The sequence below is a fragment of the Strigops habroptila genome, chromosome 10 (assembly GCF_004027225.2).
Source record: "Strigops habroptila isolate Jane chromosome 10, bStrHab1.2.pri, whole genome shotgun sequence".
Lineage (NCBI taxonomy): Eukaryota > Metazoa > Chordata > Aves > Psittaciformes > Psittacidae > Strigops > Strigops habroptila.
Genome location: NC_046359.1, coordinates 39116113 through 39142947, shown reverse-complemented (window position 1 = coordinate 39142947; position 26835 = coordinate 39116113). Strand labels below are relative to the sequence as shown.

General features: G+C 41.0%; 1 protein-coding gene across 1 annotated transcript in view; it reads right to left on the bottom strand.

Moving 5' to 3' along the window:
* Positions 1-26835, bottom strand: part of USH2A (usherin) — a 367116-nt gene that overhangs the window by 11748 nt on the left and 328533 nt on the right. Inside the window, exons 61-64 of the mRNA XM_030499989.1 lie at positions 14723-14950; positions 12413-13929; positions 11100-11421; positions 1332-1541 (exon numbers count right to left, since the gene is read on the bottom strand). Coding sequence (XP_030355849.1) covers positions 1332-1541; positions 11100-11421; positions 12413-13929; positions 14723-14950 — 2277 coding nt within the window. The remainder of the gene's footprint in view (positions 1-1331; positions 1542-11099; positions 11422-12412; positions 13930-14722; positions 14951-26835) is intronic.

Below are 26835 nucleotides of genomic sequence, written 5' to 3'. Positions count from 1 at the left end.
TTTACTCACAGACAAGAGAATGTGCTTTCTGGTAGGTACATCTAAGTTGAGGGCCAACACGATGTTACTCTGCATTCAAATGGCCATGGTGCTGGGCGAGCCTGTTAGGAAACTCTCTTTCACCCAAAAAGGGAGACCTGGCACTTCTGGCAAAGGAAATGGTGCCCTCACTCTGAAATAATTGCTCACAGGAACTGCCACTTCACCTCATTGCTGTGGTCATTTGCAGGTATAGCTCCTTAAACCAAAGAAATAAAAATATGTAGAAAACACCAGTGAGGGGCAACATCTGCTCCCATTTGGCAGCATGGGATTTAGCAGAGTGCAGCCAAAAATAGGAAGGAAAGAGTCAAGCAAGCAAAGGAAAGCACTTGGTACTTCTTGATACCAGAGCCAGAGAGAAGCCAGCAGCATGGCAGCTCGGAGGGGATGGAAATGGAAGCACCAATAAGATGAACTGGTTGAGTCAGACACAGACACAGCCAATTGCACTGGGTGGAATAAATGCAGAATGTGCAACTGGTAGGCAGCTTAAGCTCACAGACAGGATTGATGACATGGGAAGGAGTCTCTAGCACTTCCAAGCTGAGCTAGGTGGGATAAGGGAAAAAATCCTATACAACTGTTTACCTACTTTTACAAAACAGATAGTGTTATATAAAAAAAAAGTATTCAAGTATTTTGAACTGATTTGGTGGTAACTGTTCTGGGCACCTTCCACAGTCCTAACCTTTTCCCGCATCTCCCTATTTTATAACTCTAATGAAGCCCTGCAGGTTTCCTAAGCTGAGATTGTCATTTCTGGACACCTAATAGTGTCTAGGCTGAGACACCAAACACAGAAGTTGCTTAGCTACTTGCACTACTCTTCAGTGCTTTACTATACTATGAAATACTTGTCAACAAGAAAGGTTTTAAGGGAAGCTCATGTACAGCACTTTCTTCTGAACTTCAAATCCATAGGCTATCCAAAGCACACAATCATTCCCTAATCCTGCAGTTTCCACCTGCACCATTTGGACTGGTGGGACCCGTCTTGGAAGTATTTCGTTTGGACAGTGCCCCTGAACAATAATTCTGATTCCCATCACATTGTCACAGCACATTACCACGTCAGAAGTGTTTAATGGTGAGGTTAGTTCCTTGAGAAGCAAGTTTAGGTGAATGAAAGCACTGGTGGTACTTTAGCCAGAAGAGAGCATTGCAGAGCAGTTAATGAGAGTACAGGAGAGGAAGCCAGATTGTAACCAACAGCAGCAGCTTTTAAGGGCAAAATTGTCAAAGCCAGAAAATACAAGCTCAGATGGAAGAACAGCATTAACAATACTCACCACCACATCAGTCCCTCTGGTATCATTAGAAAACAGCCTATAGATACTGACCACCCCGTTCGGCTTGAGAGGGGGCCTGATGTTCACCACAGCCACTGTGGATGCCACCGTGTCGAAGAGGGGGGCTCCCAGGCCCTCTGGAGGGGCAGGGCCCGTGCGGCAGCGGGACCAGCTGCTGGGTGTCCGTCCTGCTGAGTTTACTGACCAGACCTTTGGGACACAAAACCAGAGACCCTGTTAGGAACTCGAGCTTACAAAACACCCATGGTTTGCCAGGGATGCTGCTGACACCGAGAAAGACACAGCACAATGACTCCCATGCAGAACGTCCCTTGACTGCCACCCAGCACCAGCGTTGACCCAGTGACTCCCTAACAGAAGAGTGGAATAGTTGCCACTGCTACATTTAGGGAAAAGAAGCAGATTTCATGTCTCAGTCAGTGTGTGCTCATGTGTCGTCTTCATACCTGATCTCCGAATTGCCACCATGCACAGAGGACCCCTTGAGAAGCTGTGATCAGCAGCGAAAGTGCTTTCAGAGACATCTGAACACTGATATCCAGTCCTGCCTATTTCTCTCTCCTACACATGTTCATGTATGCAAGAAGCCCCAGTGAATTCAGCCTGGCATTGTGTGACACTTCAGTTAAATTCAGCCTGACATTGTGAGACACTTAAGTTATCTTCACCTTGACTGAGCCACACGAGCCAAACTCTAGTTACCCTTTAAAACTGGAAAGTTTTATAGGAAGAACATCCCTCTCTTAAAATCATTAAAGTATCACTCACTTGGCAACATTTTCAGTAACCTGCAATATAAATAAAGCCCACTGAAATGTATAGTTAAATCAGCACCTCTCATTTATTTTCACAACAACATTTGCTTATTGCGTGAGCACAAAGGCAACAGCTTCAGCTCCAAGAGTTCAAAATTGAGCAGCTTGAATTAGGCCTGATTAAAACCCACATGTCTCTATGAACTATGCCTACTGATTTTGTCAGCTACCCAAAACCAGAGTGATCTGCAGACTACATAAAACTCAGCACTTATTAAACACACTCTCCAACAAATCTGCATGAAAATTAAATTTTGCTTTCATCAAGGAGTGAATAAACATATGGAAGGATGTATAATCTTATTTATCAAAAAGCATTTGTATAATTAAACACGAATATCATAAAAGGTTGCCTTAGGTCGTCATTTGCATGAGTAAGTAATTTGTAGAATGTCAGGTACAATAGACAGAATAGATGGATGCATGAGTGTATAGGGTTAAATTAGGCTCAATATTAGCCAACCACATAGTGATCAATCAGGATGATAGATCTAAATGGCAATACAAGAGGACTGTCTGAGTGATTTTTAGTATAAGTATTCCTTAGTAAGCTTTCGTGTTGAGCAGATCTAACTACGGTAAAACACATTCTTATGTGATCTACTCTAGGCAGAGGTCCTGGGACTATGCCTGCAAAAAAAAAATAGGAGGTTTAGAAATAAAAGGACTTCAAAACCATCCCTGGAGTCCTTCCAGCTTGCAGTATTAAGTTCCAAGACCACAGGACGCTTCACAAGGAGCCTGGGGAAGCAAAAAGAACAAAAAGCATCACAGTGGCTTTGAAGACTGTGGTTCTGCCAATTAGAAACCTGAAGTTCCTGCCTGATTCCATCAGCAACATACAACACCATCCAGTGAAACATTATTTAAGTACAGATGATGCCCTATGAGGGTAAAGGACTTTCATTTTCAGTGAAATCAGTAATATATCTCTGTTGTGAACTTTCATAAAGTCAAACTCTGTTCATTTTACCGCAGCAGGTCAAACCTTCTATCTCGGTTCAGTTCCAGCTGCTACAAAGATATACCCACAGTCGTTCACTTCAAGGGGCATATTTCTTTGTGGAAAGAATAAGCCACATATGGGAAGAGCAGCTCTGAGTGTGCCACTGGCATTGACTCAGCACTGACCTGAGCTCCAATGCTCCAGTTAGTTATATCCAGACTGTGGCCTTAATGAGCATGGAGCGTAACAGCGTTGGACCTGACCTGCGAGCAAGCTGCCCACAGCAAAACTGAAGGCAATGGGTTACAACAGAGGCTTCTGGTGTAGCGCAAGAATTCAGCCTCAGAATGGGACCCCCTAGGAATTTTGGAGGGGAGAGGGATGCAACTCACTCAGGAAGCAGATGCCTCACTGAGGGTTGGATGGAGACACCTTCCCCCATCAATCCTTCTCCTATCACTGGTGCTTACGCCTTGTCTTTCAGAAAATAAGCCTTATTTCAAGCAAACAAGGACTCTTTCTTTCAAAACACTGTATTTGAACACGGGAAAGGGGGATGCTCATCCTCTTTCATAGTACCACTAAGTGATTAAATGACTCCTCCAGGAGGCAGGTAATGCAGGTTCGATCATACGTTCCAATGGAGGCACTCAAGTCTGCCAGCCTCCAGAGTGGGCATGCCCAAGTGGATGACCCATCCTTGTACTTGGGGTGCTCTCAGTGCTCCCTTCGGGGCTGTTCCATACAAACACAATGAAATCAAGGTTGACTGGGCAGAGCACAAGCAAGCGGGAGCAGACATGGTTCCCCAGCCCAGCCCTTCCTTAGGGATGTAGGGGGGAACTGAGGTTGTGGTCCTTCCCCCAGGCGCCACATGCCTATCCCTCTCGATAAAAGACCAAGGTCATGGCTGCGTGTGTGTGGGTCTGACAGACATGCAAGTTCTGAGCATCTAAACTCTGGATTTACATTGACCTAAGCTGGATTCCCTCAATTTCTGCTTCTGCTCAACCATCTGTAAAAGAATGGATGGGTGTAAAAATATTTCCCTTTGAGAATTGCCATCCAAGTAAATCCTGACTTAGATTTAAGTCAGGATTAAAGACTGACAAGACTGACAAGACTTAGAGCAGTAAGTGCCCAGAACTGACTGCAAATGGAAATGCTGATGTTTAGCCCTTTCTTTGCATGAAGAAATAGGACAGCATGGCAACAGAAGCCACAGAGAGGAGTGACTGTTAAAATCAGAGGTTTGGTTATGGTCCCTCAAAAAATCACCACAAAATGGTCACAGATGAATGCTATTGCCTGGTTAACTGAAATTTCACAGTTTGGACTTTTGTAAAGAGCTTTTCGGGCTCACAAAAATGCCTTCTAAATTGCGATATAATCAGCACCCAAAAAAAAAAATCTAACTGCAGTCATATAGAAAGGTAAAGAGCTTCATAGGCAGCTTATACCTGCTGCTTGTAAGGTAAGAAGAAAAGAGCACACACAAGAAGCAATCACATCTCAGGAATGTATTGAATGGCAAAACACAGACCAAAGCAAGCCAACAAAAGTTTCGTATAACTTGACTTTCTGAATATACTGCCTCCAAAAGCATTAAGTCTGACATCATGGTGCATGGCTTAAGCACCCTGCCAAAAGATGTGCTGCTGTTAATGGCTGCACTGTCCCAAGAAAGCCAGAAGAGGGTCCTGAAATCAGCTACACCAGTTACTATTTAAAATGCTTTATCAATCTGCTGGCCCCAGGCCTAGGATGCACTCTGAAGTGGTGCCAGAGAGGATGGGGGGGAAACTTCTCCATATATTCAGAAGACTGGAGAATCCAAGTTACAGGTAACTAAGCTTGGGGGTTTTTCCATCATAAACAAACCTTCACAGATCTCTGCTCCTGGAAGAAACCAGGAATCTGCTCTTGGAAAATCAGCCATTGCTCAAAATGAGCACAGGATAACCTCAAGGTGCATCGGCACAGCAAGAGAGGGCAAAACCTATGAGGAGTAGGAAGGGAAGTGCTGAGAAGATGGCCACAGCCTTGCCGCAGTAAGCCCAGCCTGGTCCAGTTTAGTAAGGCTGAGCAAAAACTCCTCCCACAAGGGGCAACAAAAACACAACAGCCCTCAGGCGTAGATTCAAACATATTATGGTATTGTAGATGCTGACAATGGAAGAAGCCCATTACATGACTTACTCCATCCCTGAGCCACACAGGTTCATGTGCTGTAACGCTCTTGAAACCCCAGGTTCTTACTGAGGAAGGTATGTTTTAAACTAAAAAAGATGTTTTCTTTCATCAAATTGAGATCATATGTGAAGGTATTTATTCCATACAAGAGGTACTAATGGGAACTGAGGGAAACACCTAGATACAGGATTCCACAGCTCTTTCAACACTGAGCAGAGGAAACCCACTAGGAGAAGAAAAGTGGTGGTGAGCCCCGTGGCCTCGCCATGATGAAAAAGGGAAGATGAAGAAGCTGCCAAAATAAAGCACTCAAATTACCCTCCCCAAAGGACAGAGACAGTCCAGGATTAAGGCAGAAAACACAGTGCATGGCCAAAAGTTACCCAAGACACAACCCTGATTACATGAATCAACCATGGTTGACTGAGCAGCCATTTGGCAGCGAATGCTGTGTGTGTGCTAACCCCTGCCAGCTCACAACACTCGCATCCCAGACCTGGCTAAAACAACGTAACAAGTATTGTACGGCTGCAAACACCAGGAAGTCCCCAAGCGGGAACCCTCCCTGCTCCTGCAAAGCGGAGCCTTGGGCAGCTGAGAAACACCCCTTCACTGGAAAGGTCTCATTCACCTCTGCCGAAGCATGGCAAGGCAGAAGCAGGCAGAAGGGTGGACTGTCTCATTCATCAATTACTACCTACCTTTGGCTTTGAGTACTGGTAAGAGCTGTAGGGCAGTTAAGTACTGCTGCAGGTTCTGGGGAACCTCAAGGTCAGACCAAGCCACCCCTTCCACATAAGTCATTACTCTTGTGTGTATGAGTCATGTATGACTTATGCCTCTGCCCTTAGGGCACCCATGGGCTGCACACACCTATGTCCATGCTGGTCTTTACTAGAAGGATTCAATGCTGGCACTACTTAGCACATGCCAGGAGAGGCAAACACTAGCAAAGGGGAGTTCGTACCACTCTCCTCTTTCTAGAGTTATTTCATGGAGGTTGCAAAGACCCAGCACTACTTTGAGACTTTGCTTTGGATTTCTTGACTGAGATTTGTTCAATTTCTAAGCCTACATGCAGAGTTTTCACAGTATAATTGTTTTCTAAGATAGCAAGACATTGTAGGGGTATATAAGATACGACATCAGTAAGTTAAGAAACAAAGAACCCAACTCTCGGATGTGATCAACCAGCAGTCTGCAAGAAAATTGAAGAGACCATAACCTTGGCCGGTTAAAATTAGGGGAAACCAGAGCAGTTCCCTCTTGCCGTCAGTTGCAGCACCCTTCACAAGTCTTTCTTTTCATCAGAAGTGACCGGCTTGCAGCCCGAGTAATTTGGAGTTATTTATGCAACATCAGCACAGCTCAGAGCACAAAGCTTGTCCATCGAAATCTAGCATTCAGCATTAGGATAATGTATTCACATCAGTGTCAGGCAAGTATTAGGAAAGTAGAAAGTTTCAAAAGTCTTTGCGGTCTATGGGGGACAGAGCAAAAAGGCAAGAGGAAGAAAGTATCATGTCTACTCATGACCACAGGTACAAAAAGGTAGTAAACAAATGTGTGCTTTCTGATTGCCTATACTCAGATCCATACTTGCCCCTCCTCAACATTATTAGCATCCTTAGGGAGGACATAAACATATAATAGGATAGATTTTAGGTCCAGGCTTCTAGCACTGAGATAATTTGAGCCTCTTAACATTGCTATTCATCTCCACTGATCGAATGCTAATAATAAAACTACTAAACCCATTCTGCGGAAGGGAAGGACAACAGGCAAGACAACTTTGGGACTTAAACAAAATGACCAAATTCTAAAGGGAGCTCATTTCATATAACATAGTATAACACCAGTAATTGATAAAAGATGTAAACAGGTTTAACTCTAAAAGGTAGAAAATTAAATAATTTGTTCCTCTGTGTATATAATGAGATAGTTACCAAGTTCCCATGAGAGAGATAAGCAGATATTAAAAGGTCTTTCCAATACCTGTAATGGCTAAGGGCAAGAGCTAATTCAATAGATTCGATCAAAATCACCACTTCTTTCTCCTCTTCTGATTTATTACTCTGGCTGTAGTTAGTCATCACTCATTTTAGTTTGCTTTTCAGCAGTCAGAAATTATGCCTCATAAATAAAAAGATACAATCAGGGAAATCATATCAAGTCATCTACAGCCCTGGAGAGTATTTTCCCCTGGTAGTCACACTAATGTCTTTTTAAAGGATAGCTTGCCATGGTTTTGAATATGTCAGAAACACAATTTATCAAGAAGGGCCTTGCAAGAGTGGTGCTGTAGCAGTCTCACAAGTAATTCTGGAAGCCAACAAATCCAATCTAATATCCATATTGAGCTTAATGAACAAAAAAATCAAGTTTTTTTCTTTGATGTTTGTTCAATGTTGGTTGTTTGCAACATTTACACAACTTAATTTAGGATAGTGTTCACAACAGAAACATAGTGCCTGAAGTGGGGCTTAATGAACAAAATCACATGGTTTCAAAGGCCCTTCTCCCTACTGTGTATCCTCTACCAGGAGAAAGAAAGCATCTCGTTCTGCAAAAGGGTATTAAGAGTGGGTATTGCCATTACATCAGTGAAACAATGAGGTTATGTCTGCTTTACTTCTCAGAATCTGAGGTCAAGCTCAGTAGCCTAATGCAGGTGTAGTATGGGAATCTCCCTTTACTTGGAAGCAGGGAGCGTAACAAATCTTGCAGGAAAAAACACTCTTCCAAACAAGATGAAGAGGAGATAACAAGCAGGAAGTGCAAAAAAGAACTACATTTTATTTTATGTCACTACTTTGTAGTGCATCTTTCTGTCAGGGACACAAGAAGACATGGTGAATCAAAATGATGAAAAGGAGCCAGATATGAGGGATATTACAAATGGGTGACTATCTATCACTGGTCAGTCAGAAAACCAGTTTCACTGTGTTTTAAGCCGCAGAAGTCACTGAACTGTTTGTCAGTAACTAAGAAGCACAAACTGGAGCTCACCAGTGATTTCACAGACAGGCTGATAAACCAAGTGTCATTCTTGTCATCTCTGAAAAGCGACCAAGAGCGCTGGCATATTCTGTGCTCCATGTAGCTTATTCTTCCTTAATCTTCATGACTTTGCACCTATTTTATCTCTCCAAAGTCAGAATATGATTAATTTTCTCCTTGAGAGTCCAAGATAGAGGACACAAAACATATTTTTCCTGGTATATTTTGGGATATTTCCTAAACCCTTCACTTGGCTGCAGTAACTGCAGTGTGAGAAGCATGCTTCACAAGCAAGAGGGATGCTGTGCCTCCCACAGCGGCTGTCATGGTGCACCAGATAGTCCTCCCAGAGAATAAACCTTTGCAGGAAGCCATAAAACTTTCTGAAAAGGGACAATACTACTTTTTTTCTTTCTGTGCCTGCCAAATGGAAATAAGGATGTGTCCTAGACCAGGAAGACATTAAGCCATTAATCTAAAGAAGCTACCTTAAGTACACCATTAAGTACAATTGTGGAGGAGTGACACTGCACTTGGATGGAAATCACACCATACTCTCAGTGCTCTGCTTTGCAGAACAGCACTAACTGACACAAGTTTCTGTTCAAAGGGGCCTTCCCATAGCTGAAAACACAGGTCTGTCTCTATAGGTTGCTATACCATCCTCAATAATTCCTGAGGAGGGCCTACACTGTTTCAAATATATTCCAGGAATCAAAAGATTACACTTGCAAACTCATTAGGCCTCATGAGTTATAAAGTCAGGTGCTTTTTTCAGGAAATCATGCAATTGCATCTGTTCAATACAGCTGAGGATCTCAGGCAGCATTCCAGCAAATACCCAAAAGGCCAGATGCTCTAGAAAATGCAAATATCTAAATCTATGAATAGATAAAGCTCTAAGTAATTATTTCTGAGTACGGGACAGTAGGCACCTTAAAAACCCACTGAAACCTAGCAGCTGCTAATATACTTATCAGGTCTGGCTCTTAAAAAAATAAAAGTGCTTCCTTGAACAATACTGACCCGAGTATTTAGGGGGCATAGTCCCTTTGACCAGCATGAGCTTCTAAAGTCACTTCATTACTTCTGAAAGTGCAGCTTTTGCATCTTATCTTACAAGCCCTAAATATTCAGCTGAAGTTTCCAGAAAAAAACCCTCAAAACACCTAAACTCCCAAATCCTGACTTCAGATCCAGAGATCAGGGTTCATTGAACTAAATCTCAGTATCTCCAAAAATGCTGAAGAGAGTCCCATCACAGCACTTTGATTTTATCTGCATTCTGCTGGAGGAAATTCAGTTGCATTTAAAGTTTTATGTCCAGCAAACAAGCCTCAAATGCAGAGACAGCAGAATCAATATCCAGTTTAAGTGAAATATAAATCTAGGTTTCATCAGCATAATAGCAAAAGCCAAGCCCTATACTTACGAATAACTTGTCTCACAGGCAAGATATAAATTGTCAACAATGGAGTGGCTCACAATAGATCCCAGAGGGCTGCTGCAAGTGACATAAGAAAAAGACAAACATATGCATGCAAAAACCTCTCGTGGTGAAATAAATGGCCACCAGTAAAAACAAAACAAAACCACAAAACAAAACCAAACCAAAAAAACCCCAAGATTATTTAGGGTCCCCTTCAACAATTCAGCCCAGTTATGGAGTAGAACCAAGATAAAAAACAAAGTCTTGAATACAGCATGATAAACCACATGAATCTAGTCAAAATCTAGTTAAAAACTTTAGCTCCAGAAAGTCTCTGTGGTATTAGCTTCCAAAAAACCAGCTTCTGACTGAGATAATTGAAAGTTGGTGCAACTGAGAATATCTCCCAGCCAATACAATCTCACAGCCCACAACTTCCAACTTGGGAAGTTTTTCTTTATCTAAGAAAGATTCCTAACTAATAAGAAGAGCTCAGGTCTGCTACAATGCTTGCTATCTCCTCAGTGCTGTCTGCACTTGTATTCACATTCTTCACAGATCCTGTCCAAAATAGCAAGATCTGGTCTAACGATAGTTCTGCTGTAAGGAAACTACAGTAAATGGAGAGCAGACTTCACACTGTTGTGGCCAACAGATGGGCCCTACACAGGCTTTATAGGAAAGCTGGGAGAAAGAACTTGAAATCTCAATATTTGTATATAGTACTGTATGACATAAAAATGGTGATAAAACATGTGACTTTGACATAAGAAGCAATTGCAGGTAAAAGAATGGCAGAACTGATCTCCTTGGCTTATATTAGCCTCATAAGAAATACAACAGTAAAAATACCTATGTGCATGAGAGATAACACCAACCATCAACAGCAGATTCACTTCTGAACCACCCACAAACGCTGCTTGTGATCCTAACATCCAATTGAAAGAGAAAACAACCGCAATCTCTCTTGATGTAAACTACTTTAAGATCATAAAGTAAAAATGAATTCATAATAGACTGGGGGAGGATGGAAAAAGAAAAACTAATGAAATGAAGCTGCCTTTGGAGAACCAGAATTTCATACTACTCACATAAAGCTCTGGAAAGTACACAAACATTTAACATACAAGAAACCCAGGCACTTCTGTTAAGCTAAAGGAAAATGAATGCTGAATGAATGTATTGCTTGCACAAAATGATTTTCAGCTTCTCAACTGTTTAAAAGACATTAAAAATAATCATTCAGGTTTCACAATACTATTAACATTAGAAATGAGATGTGTATGTTCATTTTAAGTGTAAAGTAAGGTTCCCAAAGTGTACTGAAATCATAATCAGAGCTGCTAAATGGCTTCAATTCCCACCTGATATTCATATTCCGTGTAAGGCAGCAACTTGTCATCTTTGAAGGAGTTTGAAGAACCATTGTAAACAAGTGCGAGGTCTAAATTTATGGGGGCTTGAGTCGTCCGCCTTCTGTACAGTTCATAGTACAAAATCTTCCCATTTGGCTGCTGTGGGCCAGTCCACAGGATGGACGAAGTGGTCTGGAAGCCCTCGGCTGTGGTCTGTACTTCAATGAGAGGGGCAGGCTGCACCGCCGGGGGTGCCTCCAGCGTCTGCACCGATGTCCACTCACTGGAGGCACAACCCAGCTCTGTGCAAGCTTGGAGCTGTACTTCATACCTTTGGGAACATAAACCAGGAATGATGTGATTAAACCACTGCAAATACAAATGTAGGACGTGCGTGAGATCTGGAGGATTTCTTAATTTCTCTTGATCTTTGGCATTTTAATAGGAAAACAAGTTGTATGAATACACGGATTATAGGCTGTGCCTTGGTTAGCAAAAACCAAGAACACTGTCTTCTGTTTTTCATTTGTTTGCTTGGTTTTTTTCAGAGCAGAGTTACCATCTGCAGGAGTCATGATCAAAACAATTTTGATTTTTATATTAATCAAAATGGTGATTCATTGGAGGAGATTATTTGGGTATCGTTTGAGAGCTATAGATCTTTATTATTCTCTCTTTGGATTTAGATTAGTTATATGTAAATAGTAGACAGACTTATCAACCATGTAACACACACAAATTATGCCTGCACAAATATATAAGGAAAGGTCAGGTAAATAGTCAAGAATTAGTAGGGAAGATAGAAAGATATACTTCAGTATACAGTGTGCTCCTCCTGTAGCAGAGTCCAGTACCCTCTTTTAAAGTTTAGCTGTCACTTAAACACAAGTTGCTTGTTTTCAGCTCAAGGGAGTGAAAGTCCCGGTGTCACTCCATTAATCTCAGCTCAGCTACACTGTGAATGGGCTAGCAACAGGCCTTTGGTCTCCCCACCCTGAAGTTTGTCAGCTAAAGCCCTATTTACTCTTGAATGCAGACATCTTGCAAGATACACAAGATTGCAAGTTTTGGAGTCTGCAGCAGAGTGCTGAATTACTCCTTGTATTAATTACAATCTAAGTCAACCCTATGCACTTCATCATGATGATATATAGTTGGTGTTACAATAAATTAAAAGAAAAATCCTGGTTTTATCATGTGCTTTTTAGGAAACAAAACCCCATTGTCCTGACTATCTGTTTAAACAAGATGGTTGAGCTGCCTGCCAGTCCACTGAACCACCCTGCAGCATTTATTCAACAAACGAGGTCTTCCAGACTTACCTACTGTATGGTTGCAGCTCTGCCACTACGTACGACCGTCTCAGAAAGAAAGCATCAGATGCATCAAAGTCAACAGTTTTCTTGCCTGTTTCAGCAGGCTTGTGGATTGAGATGGTGTAATTTCTAATGTCACCATTTACTTTGATGGGAGGATCCCAGGCCACCAAAATCTCCTTTGAGGACCATGCCTGCAACCTAGGAGGCAACATCCCAGATGGAGCAGAGGGGTTGGTTTTTATCTGAGCTGATGGGCTGGCCACACTCCCTCGACTGTTATTTGCAGTGACAGTGTAGCTGTACTCCATGCCTGGCAGTAGGGTGAAATCAAGATAGCGAGTTTCCAGGCCTGAGTAAACAAGTACACCATCCCTCCTTAGGTCATAGCTTGTGATTTTACCATTGGGGTTAGCCGGAAGTTTCCATGTGATTTCAATTGACTCTGAGCCCATGACAAGCAGCCTGGGAGCTTCCATATTTAGTGGTGGAGCCTCCATTGTCATCATTGACTGGGACACACTGGATGTGCAGCCCCCTGCAGTACAGGCAACCAATGCAAAATCATACTGCGTGTAAGGCTGTAGATTAGAAACCAACATGTGCAAACTTCTGCCAGGATAATACTCCTCGCTGTTTAATTTCAATATGTACTTGGTGATGTCTCCATTTTGTATTTGGGGAGGTGCCCAAGATGCATTTATCTGAGTGGCACTGACAGCCTGCAGAGATGGTGGCTCCACTAAGGCAGGAGCTGCTTCTGGTGTCTGTATTGTAGCTGGTTCACTGGTAGAGCAGCCTCCCATCGTACAGGCGACTATCGCATAACTGTACATTGAATAGGGCAGTAAGTCTTCATCCGTGTAGTTGAAAGTAGCAGCATCAAAGCTGAAAGGATAAAGAACATCATTTTTCAGCAGCCTGTATGACTGAAGAATACCATTGGGCTCTGCCGGGGAGGCCCATGAGATGAGCACTTTATGGGGGTTAACTGATGCCAAGGATAACCTGGGGGCAGCGAGACCTTTTGGGGCAGTTTGACTAGTCTTTGCCACTGTCCAGGAGCTGTCAGTGTAGCCTGCTGCATTCCAGGCGCGTATTTTATATTCATACCTTGTCCATGTCTGTAAACCTTTATCATTATATACGAATGTACTACTTTCAGTGTTATATTCTGTGAAAACAATTTTATCCTCTTCTGTTGTTGCTCTGTACCCTGCAGCATTTTCTTTTGTGCATCTGTGAATAACTTCATAGCGAATTATTTTCCCATTTGGATTAATTGGCTGCAACCAGCTCAGCTCAATGTTGGTAGCATTCACCGCCTGGATTACAGGTGCCATCTGAGACACTGGAGGTGCTTCATCTGTTTGGATGGGCTGGGGTGGAGAACGGGTGCAGCCTGCTGCATTGCAAGCCTCCAGCACGAGGGTATAGAGAGTGTATGGCTCAAGGCGCCTGAAGAGGAACTGGCGAGATAAACCACTGTACTCCAGGTTGTCATCGCTGAAAATGTTGTAGGTCTGGTGAATAAAGAAAGAAAGAAAAAGGTAAAAAAAAATAAAAGGCAGGGAGGGTATAAAGGACAGAAAGTAGGATACAAGGTAAAAAATATATAAATCAACATTTTTTTGTCAATAACCAGTAGATGAGACACCTTAACCTTTGCAATAGGGTACAGAACTATTAACCAGTGATTCAGAAACTTACTTCCTTCCTAGTGACAATCAGCACACAGCCAGATCACTGATACAAAAGGAATGTTTTGATCCAATTTTCATGATTTTTCATTTTGGATGCAGTAATAAATCACTTAGTGACAGTTTTCATTATATTTGTTTGTTATCAAGTTTCATTGCAAGGCTCTCATGGGCCAGCACAAAGCTTCCTGGACGCTAACTCTAGAGAAAAACCCTCAAATAAACCTCTCTAGTTGCAAATCTTGCAGGTAAAGGTTTACATTCAGTTGAAATCACTGAGCTAAAAAAAGTCCCAAATTTCAGAACATTCTGTCAAACCCAGGTTTCCTAGAAACACATTTCAGTGCATGTCTGGTGCTCTTGTGTGTAGCTTTCTATACGTTAAATGGACAATTTGGTTCACAGTCACAGGGTAGCACATGAACGCTCATACTCATTTTAATATAACCACAAGCAGAGAGCACTCACAGAGGACCCTGTGCTTACACAGGACTTCTGTCTTATTTTAAAGTATAATGCTTTGGATTGAGTCCTTTTCAGCACAAAATGTTTTAATTTGATATTCAGCATTTCCCTTCTCTTTTATGACCAAGTGAAGCGTCAAGATGAAGCTTACCTTAATCACACCATTGGGTTGGGAGGGCTCTGACCATTTGAGCAACAGAGCCCTGCCGTTTTCTTTCTTTTCCACAGTGAAGTTGCTCAGGCCACTGGGTGAAGCTTCCAATGTGCGTACAGATGTCCAGGGGCTTGAAACCTGCCCGGCATTGTTTACAGCTACGACGTGAACATGATATGTTGTGAAAGGTTTCAATCCAAATAAATGAGCCTGATGCTTTGTTCCCTGAAGCAAGAATACAGATGTTTGAGTTAGTTAAAAAAGTCATCAGCATCTGTGGTTTATGTCACTTGGAAAATGAGGTCTCAGCTCTGGGTTGCTTCTGACCGCCTTGCAGAATACCCCATCTGGTTACTGGGATTTTTTTTTGGTGGGTTTTCCTAACTGAACCTCAAAAAGGAACTCTTAGGCTTTTAAAAATTACCTATCATCATGGTAGAGCCTTTGGAGCTGACTCCTGGGGAGTCCTGCATAGTCCAAATTTCAGCTAGCAAACAACTTACAGCTCATTCAGCATGTGTCCGAGCTTTGCTTAGTGAGGATGGGAGTGCCCGGTACTCTGAAGTATTCAATGTATAAACCTGTGATATATGAGTGATGCCTGCCTCTACAGAATCCTTACACATCTTGTGTGTAGGCATGACATTTGATAGGCATGCTGTCCTGTTCTAGCTACTGAGAGCATTGTAATCTGGATAGACAACAGTGTTTCCAAGAGCACAGTTTCATTTCCTTACTGAAAACAAACCCCTCAAAAGCAAGAGGGGGAGAGGGAGGGAATAAACTGGTTGCCATGTTCCTGCCTTGTAAAGATGTCAGATGAGATAGTCACGAGGTAAGACAATTGTGGGGCAACACACTGCCTTACAAAAAGAACCCTCCCTGTTTCTCCAGGTTGGAGGAAGCAGCCATGCTACTGATGAGGACTCAAGCAAGTGGGTGAGACCCTCCTGAGTGCCAGGGCAGAGACTGGCTAGGAGGAGCACGGCTATCCATGAATCCCACCAAGCTCTGTCAGAGCCCCTCCACTATGCCAGACCACAGCCCAGCACAAGGGCTTGCAGGCAGATGCAGATAGACGGGCATCAGCCATGGCCAGAAGGGGTCACTTCAAACGCAGCTCATGCCTTTATCCAGGTAACTCCAAATAGCATCTGACACATACCTGAAACCAGTCGGATATGAGGTAAAACAAGCCTCATATCAAATTCCAATCTAGGCAGGAAGGCGATGCAACTGTACTGTTATTTACTATTATTACTGCCATGAAAGACACCATGTCCAGCAAAGAACAGGAGTAACACGTTTCAGCAGGAGACTGTTCAGATTTGTCTCATCGGAGGAGGGAGGAAGAAAGGAGTTCAGCTGATCACAGCTATATTTAATCTCAGTTTTAGTTATGCTTTTGCATTAATTATATGGATCTCAAAAAAGGGAGTGCAGGAATTCAGGTTCCTGCAGCAACAGCTCCAGTCAATTTTCCTGTTTCAGTAAGTCATATTAAGTTGTTAAATGCTAACGCTTCCAATTGTTTAATATTTAAACATTTGTTAAGCTATCAGACTCAGAAACAAATTTTAAAGAAATATTAATTTATTTTTTTAAATATTAAAAGTTAGAGCATAAATATTTAAATAGTTATTTCCTCACAACAATGAGTTAGTCTTTTAGATAAATATAGCACAGCATTTGAATGACCATTATGAATATTAAATCTGAAGATGCCACAAGTACAGATTACAAACATACTTTTCTGATAAATGATTCCTTTTTCTGTTAAACAGGGCAAACACTAGCAAGATTAATAATGCAAAAAAGTATAATTCTTTGTTAGGAATTCCCAGTCATCGCTGCCAAAAAAGCATAAGCTCAAATGCAAATAGCAATCACCTCGAACAGATTATATACGAAAAAGCTCTGGCTGCTCTGGGACATTTAGAGATATCTTTTGTCATAAGAAACATGGAAAGCATGTGGGCTATAAAGCAAAAACATATGTATATTGTCAATAGCAGCACCTGTTCAATTACAGTTTATTTCAGTATGGAGAATTTAGTTCAGCCCCTAGATGGCAATACTATCAAACACTTTTTGTAACACGAGTACTTAATGATTAACAACGTGCGTTCAGTCATCCAACATACTCAAGGCAGCCATTAAAAAAATAACAAAACTGATTTCATTATAGATTCTTTTAATAAACATTTATGGCTTAGATCCTTGAAAGTGGAAGCGTTCAAACTGCCATAGCCAAAAAAACCTATACAGCCGAATGTAAAATTATGAACTGCGGGTTAAAGAACAGAGCTCAAATTGAAGTTCATGCTTAGCATAAAAATCTGGCATCAGAAATTATGTTGGCACAAAACATGATTAAAATTAGCTTTACAATTGGATGTAGTCTGTATTAATAGTTTTTATGAGGACAGTTATCTATTAGGTTTTCAAAACAGAACTTTTAAAAGCCTAAAATTTACATCCATGATTTGGGGGTAGGGATGGGAGGAAGGGAGCACACAACATTAAATTACTGCCCCTGAACTGCCACACAGAGGCTCTCCGAAGGTATAAATGCATTCTAACATACATCATACAAAAAGCAATGGCTCTGCTTTCTAATCAGCTGCATCATCAGGGTGGGCTTTTGTGACAGCAAGGTTACAAAGCACTTGATTTCTTTTCTTAAACAGAAAACGGGCATAGTTTCCATCACCCTCTACTATTTTCCCACTAAACCCCAAGATTTAATTATTTACGACCCTCACCACAATTTGAAATGAAACAAGGATGGAGGGATTTCCTTGCCTGTCGTTCATCATGTTCTCTGGAGACTGCTAACCCATTCCTTCCAGGGATGACTTTTATCCCTGGCTCGTACAGATACTTCTTGAAGAGCAAAAGGTTTACATGTATTTTTTCTTTCGTTTGGTTTTGAAGTAAGCTCAAGGGATGTACTCCCAGAACAGACAGCCATGCTTTCTCCTCCTGCATTGCTGCCATTGCCATTTGTGAATTTGCTCAGCTCAAAGGCTGATGCTGAAAAGAGGATGGATGGCAGACTCAGCGCTTCATTTTAAGCATTACTTCATGACCTCCCGCATCCCTTTCAGCCTAGAAATACTGTCCTGCTGGAATGGTCAATTCAGAATAGCAAAATCTACCTTGCATAGGATAGCACTGCAACTTTATCCTCAGCGGACAACACCACAGCCTTAAACAGGAGCAGAATCAAAATCATTGCCTGGAATATTCTAGCAGTCTTTGTCTACAAAGCCATGAACTCATATATCCCATGTTTACACACTGCTAACAGTCTGGATCTCATTCAGCACTAAAAGCAAACCAACAAAATAAAACTTTAATGTGAACATTAAGATGTTCATAGACTGACTGACCATGAAATCCAATGGACAGCAAGCCCATGCCCTCCTTTCTCTGTCTCCCACTGCAAAGCATTCCCACCTATTCAGTCATTAAATTAGGAATAATCCAGCAAACACTTAAATTTAAGGCCCACCCTTTCTATGTAAACTCTACAGAAACTGCCAGTCCCCTTCCCTTGTGCAGCCCTGGCAGCACCACCACTACTCCAGGGAGGACCACACCTTTGTTTTTCCTGTGTAAAATGCTTCCAGTGGCAGCACAAGCTGTTAACAGCAACAAATACACTCCTCATCTAATTCCACTCTTCAAACTGTAAATTAGGATAAAAGTTATTTAAAGTAAAAATCTTGTTTTAACACATTTTTCAAAACAAGAGAACACGAATCATGAATAATGTATCGGTCCAGATTTGCTTCCGATTGCATTTTTTGTTTGTTTATTTTTTAATTCATGAGCACAGAAGTCACTTAAAGTCTGGAAACAAATTAGCGTAGTCTTTCATGCCATTCAAAGCCAGCAGCATCCATAATGCAAGGTGCCTGCCTGCCTTCCTCCCTACCTCTTGGCCTTCCTCCTGGGCATGGGCAAGGCTGTGCAGCCTTCAAGGTTCTGATGATTTTACACTGCCTACTGTGATTGCTTTTGACTACTTGAAGTGCCCCTAAGGTGGCAAGAGGGTCAAGAGGTCTTTGTAGGTTGAAAATGATCAAAAATTAGCATTGATCTGTAGCTGTCAATAATACTCTGCACGGGTAGACTCCCTGCACAAATGTTTAAACTGCATACAACTACACAACCTAGTCATCTTTGAATCTATCGATCTGATGAAGCAGCACTTTCCAGTGGTGTTGCTCTGGGCTTTTCCTCTTTTTTCCAAGGCAGGCCAGCTTACCCAGCTTCCCAGGTCTCAGGGCATGAGTTCAAAATGTGACAGATACATCAGAAGATCTCTGAGCCATGGAAGAGCTGCCCAAAAGGGAGCTTGAATATCTGTTCCTTCTTCAGGGGTAATCATCAAAACTCACCCGTCATGTTAAGGTTAGGCTTTCGTTTCTTCTCTCTCCCTATCTTCTCTTCGTACAGTAATCTCTATTTGACAGGTAGCTGGCTCATTCTTTCTGTGAGTCTCTAATCTCAATGCCACCAGACACTACCACACTGCTAATAGTAGTAGTAGAGGTACAGGGATCCAAACCTGTTCTTTCATAACCCACAGATATAAATGATGGGACGATAATTCAGTATGACCTTCCCTTGTCTACAGAGGCAGAGATGCTGAACCCTCCCTGGGCAAGGAAGGAGAAAGCTATAGTCTCCTGGCAGTCAGAATGTTAAATCCAACCATCCTCCAATGCCAACTTTCAAATTCTCCATCAAGGAAGCCAAACAGATTCTTCCACAAATGACAGAAGTGACAGGAAATGCTTGGGGTTTTACTAAGATACTCAGTTTATCCTCACCTTTGTTGTTATCCTATTGTCCAGTTCCCCATCAAATCCAAATTCTTTACATTTCTGCAAAGCACTGGGAGCACTTCCACCTTGACTCTGATGTTCACTATTTCTTAGCCCCTGCCTTCACTCTAAAAAGTGCACTAAGTTCAGATTCAGATGCAATCCCTAACTTGTCCTTTAGGTTGTTTTCCGTCTCGGGCTTATATCATGCACACTGTGTCTTTTTCATTTAAAAAAATCTATTCTACTCTATTCCTAAAGCCTTATGCTCAAACTCACAAGGATATAACTTATGGACACCTAAATAATCTGAGTCCCCTCTTGCAGCAGTGTGGACCGGAATATAAATTATTCCCATGTTAGTACTGAAAAATCTCAAAGGTTAGGCAAACAGAGACCAAAGTGTTCTTCATTTTACCAGAAATTATCTTGCCTAGAGGTGACCAGAATTTCCATTTTTACCAGAAATTTATTATTTATTATTAAATTATTTTTTCCTTCCAATTTGTGTAAAATTGTTTCTTCTTTCCTTTTTTTTTAATTTCACTCTTAAAAATGTTACATTTTAAGAACTTTGCATTTCATTTTAGAATTTAAAAATTGCCTTTCAACAATGCTTTTCATTTATGATCATTATTATATGATTTGATATTAACCAACCGGCCTTCAATAGGAGTAAGATGTACCACACTGGTGATAATTTTTATGGTGTACATATAATAAAAAAGGTACCTTGGATCTGGTGTATGAAATAAAATTTTTTGTTTTTCAACTTTAAGAATGTTCTTGTAATTTATTTCTAAAACCAATGGTAGTTTTGACATCAACATCAGAGAACACCAGTCATCTACCCTCTGTGACTCCATGTTCCTGTCCTTTCCTAAGAGCACCATACTAGCAGCTACTTTTAATAAGAACCCTGTTTCACACAGCACATAACTGAATCATCTCCTGCGTGACTAGTCCTACATGGGCCTGTGGACTATATCAGGGAGAAACCTTTAGAAACAGCAGTAATCTAAGTTTAAAATGTTCTGCAAACAACAACAATTAATAGCTGATATAGAAGTATTACATTGCAATTCATTTCCCTCCTTTCTGACAGAGCATGTAAGGAACTGTGAATTGCATGTAGCTGAATCAGTCTCACCAGGCATCTGCACCCCCAGCTTTGACTTGAAAGCAAAGCACCACAAAGAAAACTAGGATGCTTTGCAAATTAAAATGAAATCGAGTACATTTAGCAAGCCACATTCAGTCAGTGTGTTGGTCTTTGGGTAGCAGTGCACTTTTAAACTGCCAACAGTGTTGCACTTTTGCGACTCCTCTCCTTTCATAATTATTTAAAATTCATCAAACATTACTGAATGCCACTTTCTCGAAAATGTATTTGCATCTGTATTTGCCTAATTTGTGCTAAGAAATATTGAAATCCAAAAAGAGATTTTTCTGCATGTCTAAATAGATCAAATAAACCAAAATATCAATGACATGACATTCCACTATAGACACCATCTAGAGGACAATGTCAACATGTTTTCCTAACATTAATATTTTATTTCTAACAACACTCACAAGACCTACTGTATAATAACCCATAGTTTTCCACCTTCTTTCTTCCCCCTCCCCCTTTTTCCACTTTAAACCACGTTTATTGTTTCTTCTCATGAGAAAGTGATGGTGAAGGAAAGAAGCAGGCCTCTTTATAAACTAGGTACCTAATGAGACTGTATCTGAAATAAATAGTATTCAATTTTTGCTTCAGATTCTGCCTGTCTTATTTTGAAGAGAAAGTTAGTCTAGTTCTTCATATCTAGGAGAAAGCAAAAAGCATCATTCAGGTTAAGTAAGCATGGCAGATTTGAACTGACCAAAACCAAAGCTCAGGGAAAACAGTCGCATGCTTTGGGGAGAGCTGATGGGTGTGGGAGAGGGTAGAGCAGATGCATCAGCAAAGACTTTATGGTATATGAAATCCAGCATCATATCAAAACTATGGCAAACCCATTAGGATTGAGCTGGGAGGTTTTTGTGGTGTTGCAAATTCACACACTGAGCAATTTGGAATCTGCATAAACTCATCAAGGCATTGCAGCACTTGCAATTTGTTGAGTCTGCCTTGCTCACAGGGGGAATTGGAATGAATGATCCTTCAGGTGGAGCTTTAAAAACTGGGATAGAAATGCGTCTTCAGGGAAGGTAAAAAGCTAGGAAAGACAAGCACACAAACTGGCTGAGGTTTGGATCTCTACATTACAAGTAGCTCACTCATACAGCTGAACTCCAGGAATATGTTTAAAATAAGTACCACACACAGTGCTCCTGCTGAGCAGCAACCTTCCATCCACTATTTGTTAACATTTAGGAGCAGTGTTCTTCTCATGGATTTGTTCTATGTTGTCTGTCGACATGGCAAGATAAAGAAAAGACACTGCTGTTGTAAAACAGCAGCTAGAGCCTAAGGGCTCAAACCTGCAAATGGTAGGGGGTACATCCCTTAATATGAAGCTTTAGGGGGTTAATGTTGAACTTTTCCTAATGCCATAAACCGTATTTTCCATTTGACATATTGGCTGATGGCCAGAGCGAAGTTAGATGCTTTTGTGAGAACAAAAAATCTGGACTGCCACATCCATGCAGTCAGTGTCTTCTTAGTCTCAAATAGGTTTAATTTTGTTTTCTAGCTATGTCTGGATTGGCAGATGTTTTGCAGAAGGGCTTCTGTCATTTTAAACCAATGTAATGAAATTGGGGATGGTTTTGTTATCCATAAAAATGTATTATTTATATACCTGAACCTCTCAACTCAAGGTACCTTATGGCAATCGGTTTTGCTTTGTTGTAGAAAGAACATGCCCTTGTCATTATCAAATGTTTTGGGTTTTGGTTTAATTTGAAGTTTTGTTCTTCAAGCATTCACATTGCTCCTCTATGACATTTGTGACTCCATATATCTCTCTGCCATAAACCACCTTCTGCATCTCCTTTCAAATTACGTCATATATGATGTTGTGAAGAAAAGTGGCTCTGAACGCTGTAAAACTTCTCCAGCCTCATCTTAAAATGTCCTGAAGGTTTCTATTTTCAGTAGGATATGAAAAAGACAGTTTGGCTGTGGTTTTGGTGAAAACGAAGGGGGAAAACCCCTTATTTTTCCCTTATAAAAGCAATTGTTTTCAATTTTTGCCTTTGTACAGCTCAACAGCCATAAAACGGGGAAAGAGAAATGTAAAGAGGAAAAAAAAGAGCTTGAAGAAAATCTTTAAGGGGACTTGTACAAGGACAATCTGAATCTTAACATAGATTGTAGGTGAATTCCCACATCAGTTTGCTTGAAAATGCCATTTAATGTCAGTTGTGTTCTATAAAATTAAGACTTTGCGGTTATATATGACTTTTCATCATAGGATATCACATCATGTTACAAACATTAATTAATTAAGTCTCAGGGTATCCCCCTGTGTTACTGTGTGCAGCTTCAGGAAACATTATTATTTCAGCTCCCATTTTACACAGGTACAATAGATGTGTCATATTATTGTTAAATGCAAGCTTACTTTATTCTCTTTTCTCAATTATTCTGAGTCCTTTTCTCTCTTGCTCAACGCATGCAAAAAACCCCAGTTCTAACTGCTGCTAAGTAGAGGAAGATAACACAGCCTCAAGGCAATTCACAGCTTTAAATCCCTGCTTTCTGCCAACACAATGGGAAATAAAAGCAACATTTTAAAGGAGACTAAAAGGTTTTTACTTCCTACTGTTTTATTCCTTTTTCCCTGCCCTGTACTGAACAGTCCCAGCTTTTCATTCAAACTTTGCCTGCTATGTGTATAATCACTTCTGAGGGATATTAAAAGATAAGCACAAACAATTTACTTGGAGCTACATTATAAAGGCCGAAGTTTAGTCTGAATTTAAAATGTCACCTTTAAGCCTGACAAACCCCTAACTCTTGAATGTCTTGCCTTCATCAGGTTTTTCTTCCCTTAATGCTTTACACTTCCTACAAGAATACCTGCTCTCCAAATAAAAGACTCTCTCTTCTGTAGCTGGAAGAAAGTTCCGCCTATCTTCTGAATATTAGCAGAGGATATTGATTAGGCCATATTCCTCAGCAAAGCACAGCTCTTCATCAAAATACTGACAGGTTCAGCAGAGATCTGACACCTTCCTCCCAGACCCTGTGGGATGCTCCCCTAGTTTGGAGTAGGGGATTGCTACAGGGGATCCCTGCCCCTGCTCATTATAGAAACTATTGGAAACGTTGAACAAGTAGTCTGAAAATGTCCCATGATGGTAAAAGGAACAAAATCTTGTTTTCCCATTGCAGCTGCTATGGACTGCACTGTTGATGCAAATACTGAGGTCCGATAAAGTTTAAGTTTATATTTTTGTGTCCCTTCACAGCTATGTCTTGCCATGTGAAGCCTCAAAACTGGCTCAGCACTAAGCAAAGGATTGAAACGATGACAAGAAAGAGCAGTTAAATAATTTGTAGAGGAACTGGAAGAGAAGCAGCTTGAAGGTTTAATGTCTTGAAACCAAGTGAATCCAGTGGATGGATGAACTTCCAGATTCTCCTAGGACCATACGGATACAATTCCCTCTACCTTAAGCCTCCTAAGGCACACTGTTGGGAAGAAACACCCTGACACAGCATATGAAGCTGTGCCTGCAGAATGCCCATTCCCATTTTCTGTGCTGTCAGACCAACACTAGATTCATATACATACACAGAAAAGTAGACAGATAAATCTGCTGCAGTGTGAACAGGAAAAGCAGCTAGCTAGTTTCACTTTTAAACATTTATGCATAAATAAACCAGAGTATTTAATCATGTCTTTTCATGTGGTTACACATTCATTAGTCCTCTCTAGTGTGGCTCAGGCTTCCTAGTGCAAGGCTGCTGCCAGAAGAGAAAAAGGTCTGATCTGCTCGCGACTTGCTTGAGCAAGATGCAGTAGTTAGGGAAGAGATGGAAAGTGTCAATGTTTAAATATTACCTGAAAGCTGAACCTTAACAAGTTTAGTTCAGATTCTGTATTTTCCTTGGATTTTTAAGTTATTTGGGAAATTAAAATAGACCACTAAGTCAACAGGTATATCGTTAAGCTTAGTACAAAACAAATTGTGCTGATGACAGAATTGAAAATGTCTTTACAGCACGTTATTGACTTGAGCATATTAAATTGTAAATCCACTAGTTTCACTGTCTCATTTATTGATTAGCTGCATGTATGCGTGTTATAAATGAGCAATTCAAAAAGAAATTACTACAATTTAGTCATTTTGGGCCAGACTTGTAAATGTATTCAAGATGAAGATAGACATTATGGGAAACAGTCAGAGCTCCTACATTCTGACACAAAACTTGCTTAGTTAGTGTCCTCTGTTATTCTCTGTGCAGAGGAAGGGAGGTTCTTCCAAAAGGGAAGTCAAATGTTTAACTTCTGTTTTGAACAGCCCATCAGAAAAGCCTCACCCTCTCTCAAGACAGATTAGACAGCCTAGCCTACATTGACCATCTAAAGTAAGTTCTTAGAATTCAGAGCTGTAACTTTTGCTTAAATTCACTTAAGACTCAAGTGAACTCAACTCCTGAAGACTCAAGAAGCCCAGGACAACATTTTCAGCCACCACACAGCAAAAGACCATACAGCTGAACTACTCCTTTTTTCTTAAGGTGAAACAGAAAACTATTGGTAGCTTCAGAAGTTAAACAGCAGCTGTTTCAAAATGCTGCAAAATCAGTGGAAGCTTCCTTTTGTCTTTTCAAGGATCCTGGATCAGAGTCTTCATGAGTAGAAGAACAAAACTAAATGGTGTATGTAGATGGCATTCAACCAGAATGGGGTTTGGGTTTAGCCGATCCATAATATTGACGTAAACATCTCTGACACCTGTGTAGGTCAACATGTTGGCAATGAGATGATGTTACTCAAGTCAGTGTGGTTTAAAATCTCCATTAACACTCTCAAACCAAATATCATTAGAGATGTTTGTTTACAAAGCAACTGAAAGGGTTGTGGTGCTTTTATGCAGGACAAGAAAGATGAAAAAATGCAACATGCTAAAGAACTGGTGCAATTTTTTGTCTCAAAAAAGTCCTGTTTTACAAACCACATGTTCTCAGCTCTAGTTGTCCTCAAAGGGGACACTGTATTTGACAGCAAAGCAACTAGAGCTCAAACTATTGTGTTACCTGGTGGAAAAGGTGATGTTTTTCTTCTCATTTGTTCTCAGGGTCTCTATTTAGTCTTTTTAGGCCAGGACTTTCCAGTAACATTAAGCATAGCACTTAAATATTTCACTGTCTTAAGCTACAACTATAGCATAAATCTCATGATCTATTGGTACATCATGGGTCTAGCATTTCTAGCATAGACTAGCATTAGAGAAAATCTAAATTATCATCTGCCTTAAACCCCTGAAGAGAAAACAATAAAAAATAATTTAATGATACCATAATGACAAGAGTTATACTTCACTTCATCTGGGAAAAGATGTCTTCCAGACTTCTCATTAATTCTTTTTTTAAAGCCTGTTGAAATATATGAGCTCTGCAAAGTTTCATTCATTTTGTTTGTGCAGAGAAAACTTTTCTTTATATCAAAAATAGAGAAAATTTATCAGTGCAAGGAGTCCACTTCCCTCATTCTCTTGCTTTATTAAATCTGCATTTGCAGTGCTGATTTTGTGAACAACTGTAAACTTGGCGCTTTTTTTTTGCAGGCACTAGAGTAACATCTCCATGCTGCATGGAGCATTTGGCTCAGGCTAGGAAACTCTGCTCCCAAACTCTGCTCTATTTGGGAAAGAGACTTGGTGCATTCAGACCTGCAGGAAACAGACTTGGAAGAATATTTGGAGCAAAACTCAGAAGCAAAATGAGTAATGATTTGTGATATACCCAGGAGGTTAAAGAGATTCTGGGACTGTTCAGGAGTCCTGAATATATAACTCCTAGGAGGCCATTTTGGCACACAGACAGCACACAGTCCAGGGGCCTCATTCAGATGGACCATACCCCAGCAGTAAAGTCATCTCTATGTTGTGGTGCTGTGGGCACAGGAAGACATACATGCTACATACAAAAGAAAGGTGGAGCAGCCATGGATTAGTTTAAAAAAGACATCCTACAGCTCCAAAGTCAAAGAGCTTAGGGGAGGATACTGTGCTGCAGGTTCAGCTGCTGCCCTTGCACTAGTCATAGGTTTCCCTAAGTGGACATGTAAGTGTTTGTCTCCTAAGCCTTTGCCTGCATAACTACAT